Source organism: Pavona decussata, unplaced genomic scaffold (assembly GCF_977016875.1).
Source record: "Pavona decussata unplaced genomic scaffold, jaPavDecu1.1 SCAFFOLD_36, whole genome shotgun sequence".
Taxonomy (NCBI): Eukaryota; Metazoa; Cnidaria; class Anthozoa; order Scleractinia; family Agariciidae; genus Pavona; species Pavona decussata.
The window spans coordinates 734,950-754,186 of NW_028145458.1; the positions used below are offsets into that span (position 1 = coordinate 734,950).

A 19,237-nucleotide genomic window follows, 5' to 3' on the forward strand; every position below is an offset into this window, starting at 1 on the left:
TTGAGAACACACATCGGAGACGCTTTCGCGAAATGGTCACGGTTAGCTAAAGGACGACGATTGCTCGCAACATGGAGGTGTACGAGGCCAAGTACGACTATTGCGATGATTGCGGGGATGGCTTACTTCGTTTTAAGAAAGGAGACAGATTTGTGGTCACCTACAAAGCGGATGGAGGCTGGTGGGCCGCGCAAAATTTGTCGAGTAACGAAATTGGATACATCCCTTCATCGTTTGTTGAGGTACATATCAGTTTGTGTTTTCTTATTTTATCTGCGCGTCTTGTTGAAATATTGGATTTTCTCAGGAAGTATTTACTTTGTTTGAAATACAAATTTAAAGATAAGGTTTCGGTTTTGCGGTTGTGGCACTGGTAGCACAAATAATTAAGGGTGCCGATGTTGTAATTTTCTACTATTCGTTCCATTGTCATTCCTTAAAGGTTGTTAACTCTTCAAACAACATACAAAGATTGATGATGGTTTCTTGTAACATGAATCCAGTTAATGTTTTCAGTGCAAGGCTACTCTCCTCTTCAATTACCGCATATTTCCTTAAACCGAAGAAAATTTCCTCCGGGAAAAGATGCATGTTAAAATCACGAGATAAAAATAGTAACTTCCGCCTAGCATCTACATAAGCTTGCCTTCATGAAAATTTCTGGAACTTTTCCAGTTCGGCGAGTAGTTTTCGTGTCTGGGGAATTAATGGTGAAAAAAATTCGTTTCTGCTCTGCGGCTTAAAACGTTATACATAGTATTGGTCACGGAGTGACGCTTCAGTAGAAGTGAGGGCTTTTCCACGATCATAGTGATAAACAAAAAATAACAATCCCTCAACAACAATCCTTATACCTCCAAACCACTATGTTGAAATACAATGAGAGTGTTTTGTACAATCGATCATGAAATACGCAAAAGATAAGGTTTGACATCCGTGATGCAAGTCTTCGCTTCTTGGGGGTCAGGCGATCATCAGTTGGTGTTAAATTGCCTAGCCGCGGGGGTAAGGAAATTGAGTGCTTACTCTCAACAATCCAAAAGCTGTGGACGTAGCACGCTGTTGCGAGTTTATCCAATTGATTCACGTGTAGGTATGCTTTTAATTCTTGCTTTTAAGTATTTAGTTTGCGATAAGGATTTGCTTATTGTGAAATGATTGTCGAAGGGATCTCAATGTTTACAGAGTGCGGTGTTCGGACTGTGAAGACTACCATACCAAAAATTTTATGTGCGACTCGCTTTGTAGGAAGATGACCGTTTTGTTTTAAGGTTACAAGGAGTTGTTGTTTTTGGTGGGCTACAACGGTGGCGACTCAAGAAAAAAAGAATCTCTCGTGTTGAACTGTCCAAAGGATTATATTTTTAATAGGAGCAATTAGGACGTAATTTCTGTGGAAAGAGCTCTTTATATTGTTTTGACGTCGCTTTTATATTGGAAGGCCGGGGAATAACGCTGAATAATTCATTAAAAAAATTCGTGAAGCATTTGAATACGAAAAAAAAAAAAAAAATTACCCCATTAAAGATATTTTAGACTCTTTAGAGTACAGTTACAACAGTTTATCTTTAATTTCTCCCGCTCCCATTCAAAGAATGTATTGCGACTGAAATCGGAAACCTTAAAATCTTTCTAGGTTATCTACCCTTTCTACTTCAGTTCTGACATCGTAAGGTGTAATATTTTAATATTTCAAGGCTTAAAGCATGTGAATTGCATATTTATCAGGGTTGTCATCGAGTTCAAAACGAGGAGCCACCGCAACCGATATATCTCTCAGTCAGTGATAGGCCTTTTCTAGCTTTCTCATCCAGGCATAGCAGTAGCGTCATGGTTCGCTAATGCTAGTTGGGTTTTCGCGGAGTCTTTTTGTATACGATTTCTCGGCACTTTTAATCCTTTTTATGCTTGATAAAATTCACGCGTCTTGTATTTACACAACAATAAAAACCCGAACCACAAGGTTGCCAAATTAGGAATCGAGCCCAGTGCTTCACGCGTAATTTCCTCCAAGCTATGCACAATCGTCGGTTGCTCAATCGCCAGTTATAGCAACTGACTGGAATAGAAAGGAAGTGCTACAAAACATTGCAACGGAACAGGATTTCTCCACATTTTCGAGGTCAGTTGGGTAGTAGCAGTTAACGTGATTAGATTTTAGCGACTGGAAGTGATGTTATTGGAGAGAAGAAGCGCTCGACGCTTTTTGTTTACAGGTGTAATATGGCGTTCTGTCTTTTTGGGAGCGACCGTTTTACTGGTACTGCTTGGCATTTAAAGTTCAGAACTTTCACACAGAATCAAAGTTTGAATGGTTAAGTAGTATAAAGTGGTATTAGTTAGGCGAAAATGTTTCGTCGAGCCTATCAAAATAGAAAGAGCATGCTTAAATCTGCGCTCTCACGTCATGTCGGTCACTCGCAAATTTGTGTTGGGATAAGCTTAATTTTGCCTTGCTCAATGTTTATTTATAAATTTCACATTCCATTTCACCAACCTCTTCTTGCAGAGTGAGATTTACTTTGTACCCGGTAAGAGCTGTATTTGTGAATTTTAAAGTCTTTTGTTTGTGTTCTGAAAATTTAATTGACAAAAGAGCTGTCAGCGACGGGTTTTTCTCATTTTTTTCGCTGGAAAGTTTTTCTTTAGTCAGTATCGCTGAGTCTGGCTTCAAATTTCGTTTACACTAGTGACAAGGCGTTTAAAAAAAGGCGGATAAATTTTTTGCTGTTTTTCTCTTAAACCTTCTTGTGGCGATAATTCTGCTAATCGTTGCTTTGTTGTGTAAATGTACATTCGTCTTGTTCTGATTTAGCTTTTATTTGTAAGCATCATGTCGCGGTTTTCGAATTTGAATTTTCGAAAAGATGTTAGCTCTTATGTCAACAGCCATGTTGTTCTTCATACAAGACTTTCAAATGTTTCATTCTCCCGTATAACGCACAAATTTACGACACTATATTCACCAGCAACAACGCACGGTTACTGTAAAACAACATGTGAAAAGCTAAACATCAGACAATTTGTCTTGTTTGATAGTGTATGTAGATTTAATACGGCTCGACGCCTCTCTAGATTTTCCTGATTACATTGTAAATCCATGTTTATGTCACACAGATATCTCAACATGGTATCTAGAATACCCTTCTACCTGTCAGTCTTTTCAGCTGTATTCAACAGAAACTAATTCGTTATCCCAGAAGGGCGTGTAATGTGCTTTCAAAATCTCAACAAGCTTTGTCTGATAAACATAGCATTTCATAATATAACGAAAGCACTGGACAGTTGTCACATCATCATATGGTAATTTTTGCATAATTTGAAAAATAATTTTTAGTTATTTTGGGAAACAAGTAACGTTTTTAATGTGAAGGAGTAGCAATGTTATGTGAATATCCTTGGCTCTTTTAATTATTTTTCGCATAAAGTTGTAAACCAGATATTGTATATTGATGTACGTGATTTTCCTCTTCCCATCCATATGTGAAGAGGTCATATGATGTGATCATGGGTTTCTGTAAGATCCCTGGCACAATAAATTATTGTTTCTTCCAGGAGGCAATCTGATTGACTGATTTTAGCAAACCAGTTTCAAATAAGTCCTTAGTTGTACATTAATGTCATTCTCAACTTTGGTTTCTCTTCAATAGTCAGTAAGCATTTACTGGTCTTAGTTAGTCCATAGTTCACCTTAAATTATCCATGTGAGAGAAGTGCAGTGTTTGAAAAGACAGTTTTCAATAGAGAGATTTAGCGTTGTATATCCTCAATAGAATTAGTAAATCAGGTTTCATTAAGATTTTGAACAGTTTGGCAAGAGATTAGTGCACTTGGGCTTGGATAGTTAACTTGGATATCGATATGGTCTTTTATTGACAAAATTGATTGAGGTGTTAAAAGCAGCTGGGGGAAGTTGTGTTTCGCCTAGAAACAGAAACAGAAAATGGTGACTAACAAATGTAAATTTGGAGGACGATTGTTTGCCATAAACATGATGCTCAATCTCTGTAATTATAGATGTTCTGACAATGCTGCCAAATTCTGAACCTTTTGGAGTTTTAAGTTGGTTTGCTGATGGATGTAGCCCATTGCCAAATTCTGAACCTTTTTGGAATTAAAATTGAAAATTATTTTTCAGTGGTACAATGATTGTACTATTCGGTTGTGGAGGTTTGCAGGTGTGCATTTTATGTTTTTATGCTGCTGTTTCAAGCGAGGTTGAGCTGTTGGACTGCTGTGTAGCTTGCACAACCTGCTGTGCTGTTGCTGTACCAAACCGCCATTTCTGCATGTGACTGGATTTGCTTGTTCACGGTTTGAAACAGCATGTTCAAAAGCTTTCTGCTGAATCAAGGTTTACTGACTTTAGCAGCACATGACAGTCAAACTTTGTTTAAAACGGGTCAAAGTTTGCTATCAGTTTTACAGTTTGTAACTTGAGATCCATTTTCCTGTTCTCTGTATCTTTTAATCTTCGGTGTGTGTCGTGGTCTAATCTAATTTTTTGATTGAAAAAGTTCAAACCAGTTTACATGAAATTTTTATTTTCTTTTAGATCAGACAAAGGAAAATTAAAATTGGATTGTTTTGAAAAATTTTAAACCAAAAACAAATTTTAAACATGATATGTATAGAATTAAGGGGGGAGGATGTTGATCTTGTATTAAAATCAATGCTGCTCCTTAAGAATTGCTTTGTATGATCTGGAAAAAGAATTGTAAATTAAACAATTCAAGGATGTTAGCACTAATTTTCTTGTGCATCCCTAGTACACACAGAATTTGTGTCACAATGGTGATTTACTTCATGCCGACTGAGTGTATGTACTGAGGAAATAAAATTTACAGTACAATGTTAAAGGGCTTTAAATATTTCTCTTTTTCTACCTACACATTATTAAATTTCACAGATACTGTGGCTGTGGAGGGTTTTCAAATGCCCTGTAAAAGATATTTATCTTATACTTAGATATACATGGAAAGCATTAGTTCCATCAACCTAATAAAATAAAATTTAGTACAGAAACCTTGTCTACAGTTATTCATCAGAACATTTTTACAGTAACAATCATGGAGACCCTATAACGTAACAAGAGCCAATTTTGTAACATCAGGTTATTCTCGTACTCACTTTTTTTTCCAAACAAATGACTCTCCAGTTTTTTTTTTAGTTAATCACCATGGACCTAACTTTTACAAAAAATATATGAAAAATTTAATTATCAAGGAATAGAAGATATGTGGAGAATGTTCGCCTCCAAGATGAAACAGTGTTCTCCACCAGTCACGTTTGGTTTTAAAGGATTTATTGAACTAATTTGATCTCGAGTTAGTCACAGTTTCTCAACTCACATGCATTCAATAAAGTAACAATTTGACACTAGTTACTTTTCGTACGGGACAAAGCATCTTGGATCACGTAGCGATCATGTTCCTTCGAATCACACCACAAACGATCATATTTCACAATAAAAACAATAAATCAAATGCTAAAATAATCAAATTTCACACAATCCACAAAATTATTAGCTTCAGTCTCCAACAGATATTTGTGACATCCTTGTTGATTATCTTATATGCCAAGTAGCACTGAGAATTCTAAATTTACCATTGAAACTAGTTAAACTAAATTGCCCACCCCTATAACAGATATTTTAGTATTTTGCCCCATCCTATGACACTAACAACAGTGATGTTGCAGCCAGGTTACTACCCACATAAACTTTCTGTCTTGTCCTGTATGCTTAATCCTTTAAAATCCAATGTTGTTTATTGAAATAGCTGTATTATTATAAACTTTATTTTTAATTACAAAAGTGATTGGTTCACCAGTTAGTTAGAAACTTTGATTTGCCCAACAACACCGCTTTTGGGATCACATTAACTAATTCTATGACAACTGCTGGTAACTCAGACTTTTCTGAAATGATAACTAGTGTGAAAAACAAGCATAAAAATCCCTCCGAGCAATTTTCACATTCAGACATTATGGTTTTAATCTTTACCTAAGCCTGAAAAATTTGTTTGTTTCACTTTTGTTTTTCAGTGTGTTGCAACAGTTGATCCTCTGACTTTAGACCACATGGATGCGTCAACAAAACAAGAGAAGATAAAAATGGATGCCTTGTGTGAGCTTACCGCGAAGATACAACAAAATCCACAACCAGGTAATTTAGCATAATTATTTGGAGTTAGATTTTGAAAGTGTAAACAAGACCTTGTATACAAATGTTTGACATTTACTGCTTGAGAGGTCCATATAGGGAAAAATTGTACAATTGCTCCTGGATCCAGTCAGATTGTATGAATCACAGGACACCATCTACTTGCATGTACAGTCAACTCTCTCATAGCCACCACTTCTCGTAAGCGACCACCTCCCGTTAGCGACCTCTTTGTAAACAACTGTTTTGTTTCTCAGTGAAATACTGTTTCAAGAGCTCTCTCGTAAGCGACCACCACTCAAATTTCTTAAGGGACGGCGACCACTTTTTAGGCCAGAAAATTGACACATTCTTTTGTTTTCTGTTTCTGGTAAGTGACCACCCAACATAATCACATATGATCATTAGTAAATCATTACTCAGAAGTAACAAAAGTTCTATTTTTAATGACGCAGTTTACAATTTTACAGTTTACAGACAGAGAAGATGGCTTTAATTAGATCTGTAGGTAAACAGGAATTTTTACAGTGATCTGTACCAAAATGTTATGCAATGTTTTGTCAGAAGAATGAATAGATGTGAAAAAATCAAATAAATTAGTTTTTATTTGCCTAATTTTAGCTGCTAAAGTAATTAAGTAATCAATCCAGTATTAAGCTTATTTTGCTGATCTTTCCCGTAAGCGACCACTTTGTCGTGCCCCAAGGGTGGTCGCTTACGAGAGAGTTGACTGTACTCAGAAACAAAGTAAAATTCTTTGTCATCAGTTGTTCCCTCTTTGGCTTGATTGTCATCATAAGTTATCTTCAGGTTACTTGTTTTATTTTTGGGCCAGATTATCCCTTCTCCCCTCCTTCCCCCCCTCCCCCTCCTTAACAACCTCACAAGTATAAATAAAGCTTACAACTGCACTTCAGGAGATCTACAGGAGGAAATATTGTTTTATGTTTATTCTAGCAAGCCACTTGACACAGTGGCAATTAAAGCTGAAAAATGTCTGTATTCTACTTACCGGTATCTGTGACTGCAAGCCTCAGATTGCATTATTACATTATTTCATTTTGTGTTATAAAGGAGACAAATTTTTGTTCTCTTGGAATATGAGATATTTGATGATTCCAGAGTTTTTTTCAGATAGTATGAATATGAATATTTATTATGTGATATATTTTCTGGTCATTTGTTGAAAGGCCGTTTATGTGACCAGTCAAAATGACTGGCAAACTGATCAGACAAATTATTTATTGTCATCCTGACTGGACATTGTCTGTTCACTTGCCATTATTTTGAGCTTTGATACAGGCAATGCGATATGGAAGGCGGAATGGTGCAAAATTCAAGGAATCAAAATCGCTTCCAACATCAACAACCAACCTGCAGTTCAACATTTTCTTTCTAGATCAACAATAAAATCCGTCCAACTTCAACAGCAAATACAATAACCAACAACGAAAGTAAGTCAACACCAACAACAATTCCTCTCATCTTCAACAACGGATCACCTCAAAACCCTCATCGAACAGAGTCTCAACTTCAACAACGCAAAACTCGTTCAACAATTTGGGGACGAGCGACTGGCTATGGTCGGGGGAGGTTGGGACCGATAAAATCTATCGTACGGGAAATAGAAGATGGCGGCCGGCGGAGCTGCTAGCCATAGTAACGGATGGGACTTGTTTTTTATAGATTTGGAACAGCTAGTCTAAGATTATGAGCAATTGAAAGCGTCAAACTTTACTACAAACTATTCATTAGACGAAACTCTTCTTGAAAGGTTTGAAAATGCTGTCCAAGCTTTACGAAACGTGCTTCCTCATGTCCATCATTCACATTCAGTTGCTGCTATATTGTCAGAAATACACACAATCTCCAGCTAATGTACTGGGACTATATTTGTCATGGTTATTTTCCTTGTCGCTCGAGATGCTCTCGAGTAGCAGTTTCGTCATTTAATTTACCAGAAAGTGTTAAAACCGGGCATCCAGGAAGACCCAAGTTTGATAGTGACTTGATATACATGAGGAAACTCTACTTTTTTTTTCAGCTGAGGTCACTGGGCTTTAACTAGAATGAAATAGCTCGAATGTTATTGGTATCACGCTGGACAATTCAGTGCAGAGTGGCTGAGTTTGGACAAGAGCATTTGTCAAAATTTGACGAAATTAGTGATGATGAGGTGGACCAAAAAGTGATGATGAGGTGGACCAAAAAGAACCAGAGAATCGAACGGCCCTGGCGTGATGTCTTTCGTTGTGTGGCCCACATTTTTTGGTAGGCGTCGGTCAGACATTGTTAGACTGATGCTGTTCTAAATTGTAAACTATAGCCTTGATGTGGGGTGCAGGAATTGTACAGCATGATTATAATTTTTGCACACGAGGATGTTGCATCAGCTTCGTTTGTCTTGCAACATCTTAAACCTAAGTATAGATTTTGATTGGCCAGAAGTATTTACTTGAGTACAGTGCTGTGATTTTACTATAGCTAGTAATATAACATATACTTCTGTAGTTTAGTCTCAAACCACACGTGCTTGATTGCATTTTAACATCAGTTCGTAGAGCTAGCAACATTGGCAACTTTAGCAACTTGTTTTATATCCCTCCCATCCCACCCGGGAGTAGTTTTATCACTTTTATATACAACAGCCGGGTTTTGTTATTATATCATTGTTAATAATTTTTCCCTGTTTTAGTAGTTTGTGGAGTAGTTTTTATATTATATTTTTGTTTGAATTATTTGTTGTACTTTTTTAAGGAAGAAAGAATTAGTTACTTATTAATAAAGGCTGTCTTGCATTTCACATCTTGCGTACTTATTGTGCTATATAATTTAGACTACACATTGCAGGTAATGGGAGAGAATGGTTTATTGAATATGGATAACCCAATTCATAAATCAGCTCTGCATTATGTGTTTCTACCCCATATAAACAGAGGTATTACAAGTTTTAAAATAGCATGGAATAACCATCCTCTTAGAACTGAGCACAACTGGAGCCCACAGAGAATCTGGTCCAATGGTATGGTTGATATCACAAACCGTACTTTGACTGCAGTAGCAGAAATCGCTGAGGCGGACCCAGATGTTGATGATTTAAAGTGGTATGGATTTGATCCAGCTGCACCTACACCAATGGATCAAGAATTACCCACAGTGGAAGTTGATGATGCCACTCTTCTTTCAGATCGTATCTTAGACCAGCTATGTACTATGGTTAATCCACTACAAGAATCAAATCGTTATGGAATTGATATACACTCACATTGCCTTACTACTCTTCAAGGTCTAGTTACTAATGAGTAATGTACACAGAGAAAGGCTGAACATTTTGGGGGTCAGAGTACAGTACAGTACTAGTACAGGACCTCCTCCCTTTCTCTCAGAGATGTTGGTCAGTGGGGTGGTATCTTGGTAATCTGTGTACAACAGCCCCTCTCTCATTTGCCCCTCCTCGCCCATACTGCCTTCATTGTGCTTGGATTCAGAGAATAATGGACCATAGAAAGGAAGCTACTAATTATTGAACAGTACATGCATGTTGGTAAATTTCTCACATGTTTATTACTTACTTGTTACAGCTGTTCATGGACTACAGATCAACAGTAAACGGATTGCTTTGGGTTTCCAAAGCATTGTAGGCATGCTAACAGAATTTGAACAAATGCATAATGCTTGAATATGAAAATATTATTTTACTTAAACTCTCTGGTTCAGAGTGCGGGTATCAGAACCATAAAACTCTACTAAATCAAAATAGCACTATTTCTATTCTGTGCTTTTGTTAGCCGTAAATAGTTAAGAGTATTACCTGTGTCTAATGTCTGCACTCTAGCTTCTAATGCTTTCCTGAGTGTTCTGTTGTGTTTACAAATACGCTTTAACTAAAATCACATTGTTTGTTTTATACTAAACAGTTGTGTTCAACTCAACATGAAAATTGTACAAGAGGGTCCACAATATGCCCACAAACCCTGATTCCCACTTAGTTTTTCTTGGACTCCTGAATTCTAAAATAGCTAAGAATTTTTGAATATCTAAAGTTGGATTTAACATCCTGAATCTTGTGTCACCAGAAGCTTATATGTGTAAAGTGGAGAAGGAATTAAGTAAAATCCCACATTCTACATTCCTAAAACCTATTGTGTACCCTCCAAGAACTTACAATTTTCATAATGTCAATTTAGCAGAAACAAACTTTGTTACATTTTTCAAATGTATCTTATTCTGTTTCAACCAAATTTCAACCTTTGTCTTGTAAAATAAATGTTGCTCTGATTTTAATTTCAACTATTGAATTACAGGGGAAGGTTCCCATGGTTGCACTCCAAAATGATTGGGAGGTGCAAATTTGTGGTAAATAAATTATAATCCCCCAAACTCCCCTAGGCTTGAAGGAAAACCTGAAAAATCTCATTAACAAACGATTCAGATGAAAAAAATATCAATCAAATTTGGATCTGCAAAAAGTCAATGACAGATTAAGGGGGAAACAAAGATGACCCAAGTGAAAGATATTAAGTGTTCCTTGTGCAAAAGAGAATCCATGTGGAAAGCGGCAATAATATATTTACTACAGAACTTTTCCCTGGATTTTTGTGTAGCCTATATGTTTGAGTGGTCATTGAGTCATCGGTGACTGCAAACAGTGCGATGCAAATAAATCAGAAAATAATAATAATAAATGCCTCTTTTCTGACACAATGCCCCTGTCAAATATCTATTTCTTTACGTATTGAAGCACTCGTTTACTGCCAATTCTTCATTGTTTTCAATAAAAAACAAATTTCCTTGTAAAATAAAACTACTCCACAGAATTTACAGCAAAAATTTCTTACCCTACACCCTTAAAAAACATAGACCCTTTGCATAAATGGCACCCAAATTTAAATAACAATACTTGATACATCCTAAGCCTCCTGTTCATGTTTCCAGACAAAGGATTTTTCACATGAATATGAGGCTTAGGATGCATAAAGTATTGTTATTCAAATTCAGGTGCCATTTATGCAAAGGGTCTATGGCAGATTCCAAATCCCCCAATGCATCACACCTCCTGTGACCTCAGCTCAATTAGAGTTTTCTCATGTATATCAAACTTGGGTCTCCCTGGATGCCCGGTTTTAACACTTTCTGGTAAATTAAATGACAAAACTGCTACTTGAGAGCATCTCGAGCGACAAGGGAAATCACCATGACGAATATAGTCCCAGTACATTAGCTGGAGATTGTGTGTATTTCTGACAATATAGCAGCAACTGAATGTGAATGATGGACATGAGGAAGCACGTTTCGTAAAGCTTGGACAGCATTTTCAAACCTTTCAAGAAGAGTTTCGTCTAATGAATAGTTTGTAGTAAAGTTTGACGCTTTCAATTGCTCATAATCTTAGACTAGCTGTTCCAAATCTATAAAAAACAAGTCCCATCCGTTACTATGGCTAGCAGCCATCTTCTATTTCCCGTACGATAGATTTTATCGGTCCCAACCTCCCCCGACCATAGCCAGTCGCTCGTCCCCAAATTGTTGAACGAGTTTTACGTTGTCGAAGTTGAGACTCTGTTCGATGTTGGTTTTGAGGTGATTCGTTGTTGAAGACGAGAGGAATTGTTGTTGGTGTTGACTTACTTTCGTTGTTGGTTATTGTATTTGCCGTTGAAGTTGGACGGATTTTATTGTTGATCTAGAAAGAAAATGTTGAACTGCAGGTTGGTTGTTGATGTTGGAAGCGATTTTGATTCCTTGAATTTTGCACCATTCCGCCTTCCATAATGCGAAAGTAAAGTGCCTTGTTGCCCAAGAACACAATACAATTGACCCTGTTGGGCCTGAAACCTGGACTACTTGATGCAGTGTCCAGTTGGCCAACTGTTGGGCTACCATACCTTTTCACTGTTTATAAGGGAAGCAGATATTTAGTTCAGAGTGGATGGCGTTTACTGCAAGGCAAACTCAGATTTATCTCACTTCTCTATGTTTAACTGTTTTCACAGGAAGGAATCATCCAAAATATCCAAAAGAAGATTATTTTGATCAGACAACTCAACCAACTACTCCTGAGTTGAAGAGAACAACGACACCTCTCTCTGCCTCCAAGGAACAAGATGAATTGAGGAGAGATCTTAAATTTAGCCAGCAAAGGTAAGTATTAATAGTAAATTAACACCGTTTAGTAAACCTGGTTGTGATTTTACTGTTCCTTCATACAGACTTTGAACTTCACACACAACTAATGACTTGCTTGTTTTACTGCGATCAGGCTGACCACAACAATACAGAAACTGACAATGAAAATGGATTGAATCCACCAATCATAGTGTACGAACGTAACCTTTTAACCCCATTGAACCAAACATTTTTGTTTTCTTAGAGGTCTGCTGCAGTGATTGGTTGAATCTTGAACTTCGGAGTCCACATGTTTGAAAGATGCAGTAAAATGACTGTAATGTCAATTTATCATCTGCTAGAGCATTGTGGTGATTACCGTGCCCAGAAAGCACACAATTCAAAAGACGTGATATCTAAATTGGGTCCCAAGTACCTCTTAAAATCTGTTTTGTTTGTTTATTTGCATTTGTTTTTAATAAAATGGTGTAATAATGTTAAGGACTAACTTGACCAATTCCACCAGAAAATTGGTAAGTTTATGTTAATTTAGCTTCCAAAATCAATTAGAATAATTCTGTCAAGGAACATCGGTTACATAAATAAAACAGTTTTTATGCCTGGTCAGTTTCCAGGCTTTGGAGAAGCTGGCTGAGAAATCATTGCTTAATGTTTTTTAACCACAACTGGTTTTGATTCCACTGCTGATTGATTGAGAAAGTGGGGGAATATTTTTTTAGCCAGGCGGACTGTATAGGTGAATCATTGTGTGAGGCCAAAATGCATATTTTCACTTTGTGTGATATTGGGCGGTTGTTGAAGTAGAGCTCCATATTATAATACAGTACTGGTTAACAATTATTCACCTAAGTGGAGGTGAATAGTTCGCGGCTCGGTAAATATCCATCACTTTCACCGATACTGAGGTGAACAATAATTGTTTTAGTATATACCACACAAGCTGAATAACCAGCAGACCAAAAAATTATTTTATTTCTGACAATATACCGACAAATGGCATGAAATTTTAAATCTTGCACGCCACGCGGTAAGTGATTTCTTATTGTAGAAAGTTTCGGCTCGCTTTCTTGCAGACAAATAAAACTTTTGAAGACACTTGTTTAGTTCCTACAGTGTCATTTCTTCAATTTTTCTGTAAAACTTGTCTTGTTGTTGAAACCATGCTGAAAAATATTAGATGTTTCACTCTTTTCATTGTAATTTTAGTGCTCGGCAGTTTTGTAAACAAGGGATTGTATTTTAATTTTTCGCCTTTGAATATGAGGTTGAAAAGATTAATAAATAACTTACCATTTAATGCCGTCAAACCAAACTTTGTTGCTTCTTACATATTTTTTTAACAGCCGCCTCGTTTATCGAAATAATTTCCTCTTAAGTAACCGTGGCAAAACGGGAAACCATCTTGTTTCTCTTCGGCTGCTCGGAGGTGCATAGTACTAATGGCTAATCACCTCCGAGCTAGCCAATCAGCGCGCACGAAAAGTACCATTCACTTGTGTGGTATATACTAGTAATAATTATTGTTTGTGTGTGTGTGTGTGTTTTTCAGGGGTATTCAGCTTGGTAGACCAGAACTTGTTAAAACATGGGAGAAATTTGAACACAAGAAGTCTGTCAAAGCAGAGAAAGTGAAAAAAACTGATAGTGAATTAGAATCCAGATTTCGCAGCATCTCTCAGAAACATGAGGTGAGGTTTTATGCATATGATAATAATATTTCAAAACTTAACTAGGAGTCATTGGTTATGTTCTGTTGGCTAAGTGCGGAGTGGGTGGGTGGGTGGGGGTACTCCCTATGTAAGCTGTAGAGTAAGGTGCTGCCCCACCAATGGGTATAGCCCTGGGCTTCTGTCAGCATCTCTAAACTCTTGACCATGCCTGCCCATTATTATCTGATCATTCTCCTAGCTCACAGCCCGATAGTGTCATATGACACAAGATTCAATAATAAAGAGCTCAGCATGTTGTCGATTTGTGAAATTTGCACAACCAAATGATCTTAGAAAGATCTGCTAATTGCAGACACAAGCTCTGAGAGACTTTATTTACCGTGTCTCAAACTTTAGGAACTTTTATAGTTTAGGAGTGTGCCCAATATGTACAAGAAACAGCAAAATCTTTGCAAAATGTTTTTCTTTTTATAATAATAATAAATGATAATAATGACTTTATTAACATGTCAAGCAACAATCTAGCAGAGGGGATACCCACTGCTAATAGGGGACACCTAACTCTCTAAAATACAAGCTAACATACCAACTACTAAAACTCTATTCATAATTATCAAAATTCTAAAATCTTGTAATTGGGCGATTCCAGAAAATATCCATACCATACCACGGACGGCTTTTAGGATTTCCTAAGGGGAGGGGGGGTTCACGATTATGGAATTCTGAGGGCATGGGGGGGGGGGGTATTTACGATTGGATATCCGAAGGCACTGGTGAATTCCACAGGTGGGATTTCTGGGGTAGAAAGTGTAGAGTGAGTTCCTTGAAAACGCTATTGTAGTGGACTTTTGTAGTTCGTAAATAAAATTATCCACGAACGTATGACCGCGGAAGCAGAAGACAAGCATCGATAGATTGTCCGATAGATCATGATACATTTCATGTACACTACATGAAGCATTTGGGTTGAGAACAGTTTTCGTGCACACTACATGACGTATAAAAGGACGCAACAAGACTCGACGGTATATTTGCGGGCTGAAAGATTTTAACCGTCTGAATTTGAGCTATTCTGCTTTGTAAACGTCAAAACAGCTCAAGAAAACAAAGAGGAGTAGAACTGCCGTAAATGGTGTTTATTATTATAGCCAAATTCGGACTTGAAAAGAAGTTTTCACAGCCTGGCCACTAGCAGTAGGTTTTTCTTGTCGCTGAAGAGTAAAGCTTTTCGCCTAGCGCCGCTAGATCACAGCCCTGAGGAGGCATAAATTCATGTTCATTTGTTCATATAGGCGTTGCTAAGTCGAAAATGTACTTCCCAGAAAAACTGGAAATTCTGAAGGGGAGGGGGGGGGGGGTTCACGATTATGGAATTCTGAGGGCATGGGGGGGTAACGCATTTTGGAATTTCCGAAGGCAAGGGGGGGTTAAAACATGGAAGCCGTCCGTTGTTGGGTATGGATATTTTCTGGAATTGCCCATTAAAACAAACCGTAATTACGAATTGCAAATTGTCAGTTATGTGCACTTCTCAATCTAATCTGTGACCTCCATCTCTGTTGGTGTGATTTATAGCATATCCCAGAAGAGGCCTTCTAGATTGTATATCACATGTGGTGTTTGAGTTCATAGTTACCAATTTAGAAACAAACAAACATTTCCCTCGGGGCTTAAGGTGTTAACCCTTCCAATGGTAATTCACCCAACTGACTGCTATACATTTTCTTGGATATTAGTTTTGACAATTTGGTGTTAAATCTAAACAGTACCGTGTAGTTGATGATTTGCTTTGTTCTCCTCACCTGTCTGCATTACAAGACAGCTGTAATGAGAAATAAGATTTTGATCACTACTGGGAGGCGAAGGGTTAATCTGATTTCCTTGTACTTTCATTGAAGGATATTGAGAAAGAGAAGGAGTTAGAAGACAGCAAGCCAGAGTTCATGAAAGTCAGCCTGAAGAAAGCTTCAAGAGAAGTTGAAGCTACAAGCTGACCAATAAGGTCAGATGACACTCGGCAGAGAATGTTGTGTTGAAATGTAAGAGTAACCCTGAATGTGTACTAAAAAAAAGGTTGTATAATGATTTCACATTTCTTTAATGGACCTGAATTATAATTGAGTGTCCTTTCACATTGTGATAGACATATGTGATGAGCAAAAAAGGGAGGTTACTTGGCAGTACTGCCTTTCTTTTATCCTTTTTCTTGTTGTTGGTTTTTTTTTTTTTTTTTTTTTTTTTTTTTTTTTTTTTTTTTTTCTCACAAAAACCACTAGTCTAGTTAGAACTCTTTGAACTTTTAAAGGTAGAGGGCATAGCAAGGATCATGTCATTTTTATAATGCAATGCAGCTCTCTTGTTTCACAGTGCAGGGGGATTATTAACTCTGACAGGAATAATATACACATAAGCGGTCACAACATGTCGACAGTGAAAGAATTTGTCATTTCATTACTATGCAACCCAGTGTTTCACATGCACACAAACTTCTGACAGAGTAGCAAATTGTGGACAGTGAGAGAGGGATAGCATTATTGACACTAGAATTACTTTTGGTATGTTATTGTGTTGCAAAAGAAAAGCCATCAGCTTCGAGGTGAATGCCCCAGTAGTAAGTATACTACAAGTGGTTTGATTTCACATCTGATTGGTGGCAATTCAGATAACATGCCAAATCCAATTCAAAATTTTCATGATTTTCAGACTAGTACAAAGAAAACCATAGTAAAAACCTTTCTTTCTTTCTCTCACTGGCCAGGGCTGAGTTGCTCGAAGCATGGTTAGCGCTAACCATTGGTTAAGAGGTATTAAAACCTATAGGTTGTCATGGCATTTAACCCGGGTTAGCGCTAACCATGCTTCGAGCAACTGGGCCCAGTTCTTTAGCAGCCCAAGTTTCAGTTTTGCATTGTAAATTATTTTGTGAAGGATTAGCATTAAGTAAGGTGAATACTAACAGAAAAATAATTGCCTTCTGCTACTGTTTGAGACATGCCCTCTGCTTGAACTTTCTGATAGGCTGAATATTGCTATTTTATTTTTTCACAACCATATTGTAGTCACTGAATTTTTTTAAGCGTATTTAGTTTACACGGGTATTTTTTGTATACTTACAGTTTACCGATTTAATAAGTTTAATAATTATTTTTGTATCTACCTTTTTGTACAGAAAAAAATAGTAGTTACTTATCCAAGGAGTATGTATTTAGTTTCCCATGTCATTGTTCGTAGTTCGTTGCCGTTGTACGTTTTGAGCGAAGTATATTTTTTCCTGGTCACTTACTCTTTGTGTTTAAAACTGAACTAAACGTTCTTGTGCCGATTGAGACGGTATAACTATACCCTTTTACTTGCGAATAGTTCGTGTAAATCAAACGGTAACTTGTTCACGATTGTCGCTCGCGAGACGAAAAACACCGCAAGACCTTGAGTCGTGTTTCAAACGTCTTTAAAACGCAACCCTAAGAGACCGGTTGGATTTTTTTTTTTTTTTTTTTTTAATCACCTATCACTGATCATTCAGTAAGTTTTAATTCCCTTGGTTTGTAACTGCTATTCACAAGAGATAATAAGAATGGTTCTGATTTCCATCTGCGGCATTTATTGAATTTAAATACACAATACGACATTTAGCGAACCACCCAAAGCTATGAAATAGATGTTATGTGCACGATGAAATTCCCAGGAAACTTTTTTTTCCGCGAATTTCATCGCGTACATAATACGTATTTCCCCGAAAAAGAGACCCAGGCGCTGGAATTGTTCATATTTTTTCATTCTTGCTTTTGCAACGTCTGTAAACTGGTTTGAATTTTGGTCAAAACATGAGGAGTAAATTCAAACTTCTCTTACTTCGTCCACTATTCATAACGGTTTCTTTTTTTTTATCGGGTTCGGGGCAGACTTCATTGCACCGAAGGGCCGTACATTCGAGGCCGGATGTATCGTCGAGACGCATATTACTTGGGGAAATACGGTATTTATCTATCTACCATTAATTTGCCTCCATCAAAACTGATGATTCTTGGAAATCGGTCAGTGTTAATAAAAGAAAATTTTAAATGTATAAATAGACAAGTATAAATTAAGGTGGTTTAAAAACGCCGTGATGGAAGGGGCATTTACCGCCTCGTTAGATAAGAAATTCCATTCTCTTATTGTTCTGGGAAAATATGAAAAATTATAGTAGTAGTTATAGAGGTTTCAAATACTTCACAGTGTCAATCCCAGTTTGCCCATTGTGAATTTTGTCGAAGATGGACAATCTATTTCTTTTTCTTCTTTCTTCGAGGGAATCCCACTGCACTTCGTGAAGTATTTCAGTAACACTGGTGTCTCTGTACCATTCCTAGTTTCTTCACATTTTCTATTTAGGGTATACAATCTCAATCTGTGTATGAGACGACAACTGGACGACGTATTTGGTTTTGACTAAAGACAGACCGGTATCGTATTAAACCAAGTTACTTTACAGTGAGTTCTTTTAATACTTTTAAGTATTAAATTTTAAAAAGAACAATTTATCTCGTATAGCTGTATCGATAATGTAGAAGTTCATATTATTAAGGGCGTGTTTTAGCCAGACGTAAAGGTGAAAATCTTTGCCGGTTTCACTAATTAGATCTTTTGTGGGACTTGTGTAATCACAGCCTTTACTGCATCTTAATTAATCCTTTACGGTTGTATTAATCCGTTCAAGCTTAGTCTTGGTTGAAGTTGACATGTTGATATGCAGCATATTGAAATGCTTGTCACGTTCCTTAGTTTCCTTCGGGGGTTTTGTGCCTAAGCTGTAAATATAAGAGTAACATAGAGACTATATTATTGTTGACAAAAACTGAAAACAAAATGTTATATTCTTTTCTGTAATAAATCTGAAAGGAATGTTTGATGCAATTTTTGTTTCACTTGTATTTCTTCTCTGTTTGATCGCTATCTTGTTCAGTGTTTTTTAAGGACGGTGCCTACTTTTGTTTCTGCGCATCTCAAGATACTCGAGTTTCCTATGGTTAGTGCCTACTAATACAGGGATATTTTTGCGCGGTTTAAAACTATGCAGAGAAAGCAGAACTTAGCAAATGCTTTTGGTATCTAAAAAGAAGATTGAGGGTAACCATGCATTTTTCAGAGATAATAAAGCTTCAATTTGGGAAAAATGCCATACCTTGCCTTGTATTTTACCACTTTTTTATATTATTGTTGCTTAATTATCTCTAAAAATTGTGTGATTACCCCCAATTTTCTTTATGGATTTCAATAGCTCTTGCTAAGATCTGCT

General features: G+C 37.0%; 1 protein-coding gene across 2 annotated transcripts; it reads left to right on the forward strand.

Moving 5' to 3' along the window:
- LOC146484227 (uncharacterized) lies at positions 1-18,855 on the forward strand. 2 transcript variants are annotated; one of them, XM_085105018.1, is made up of 5 exons: positions 1-242; positions 6,046-6,166; positions 12,157-12,304; positions 13,839-13,977; positions 15,858-18,855. In XM_085105018.1, exons 1-5 carry the CDS (start codon positions 72-74, stop codon positions 15,951-15,953), a joined length of 675 nt encoding a protein of 224 aa, XP_084961144.1. In that variant the 5' UTR covers positions 1-71; the 3' UTR covers positions 15,954-18,855. The 2 variants fall into 2 exon arrangements, with proteins under 2 accessions (XP_084961144.1, XP_084961145.1); XM_085105019.1 differs by lacking the exon at positions 1-242 and adding an exon at positions 864-1,089.
- Positions 18,856-19,237: the final 382 nt, after the last annotated feature.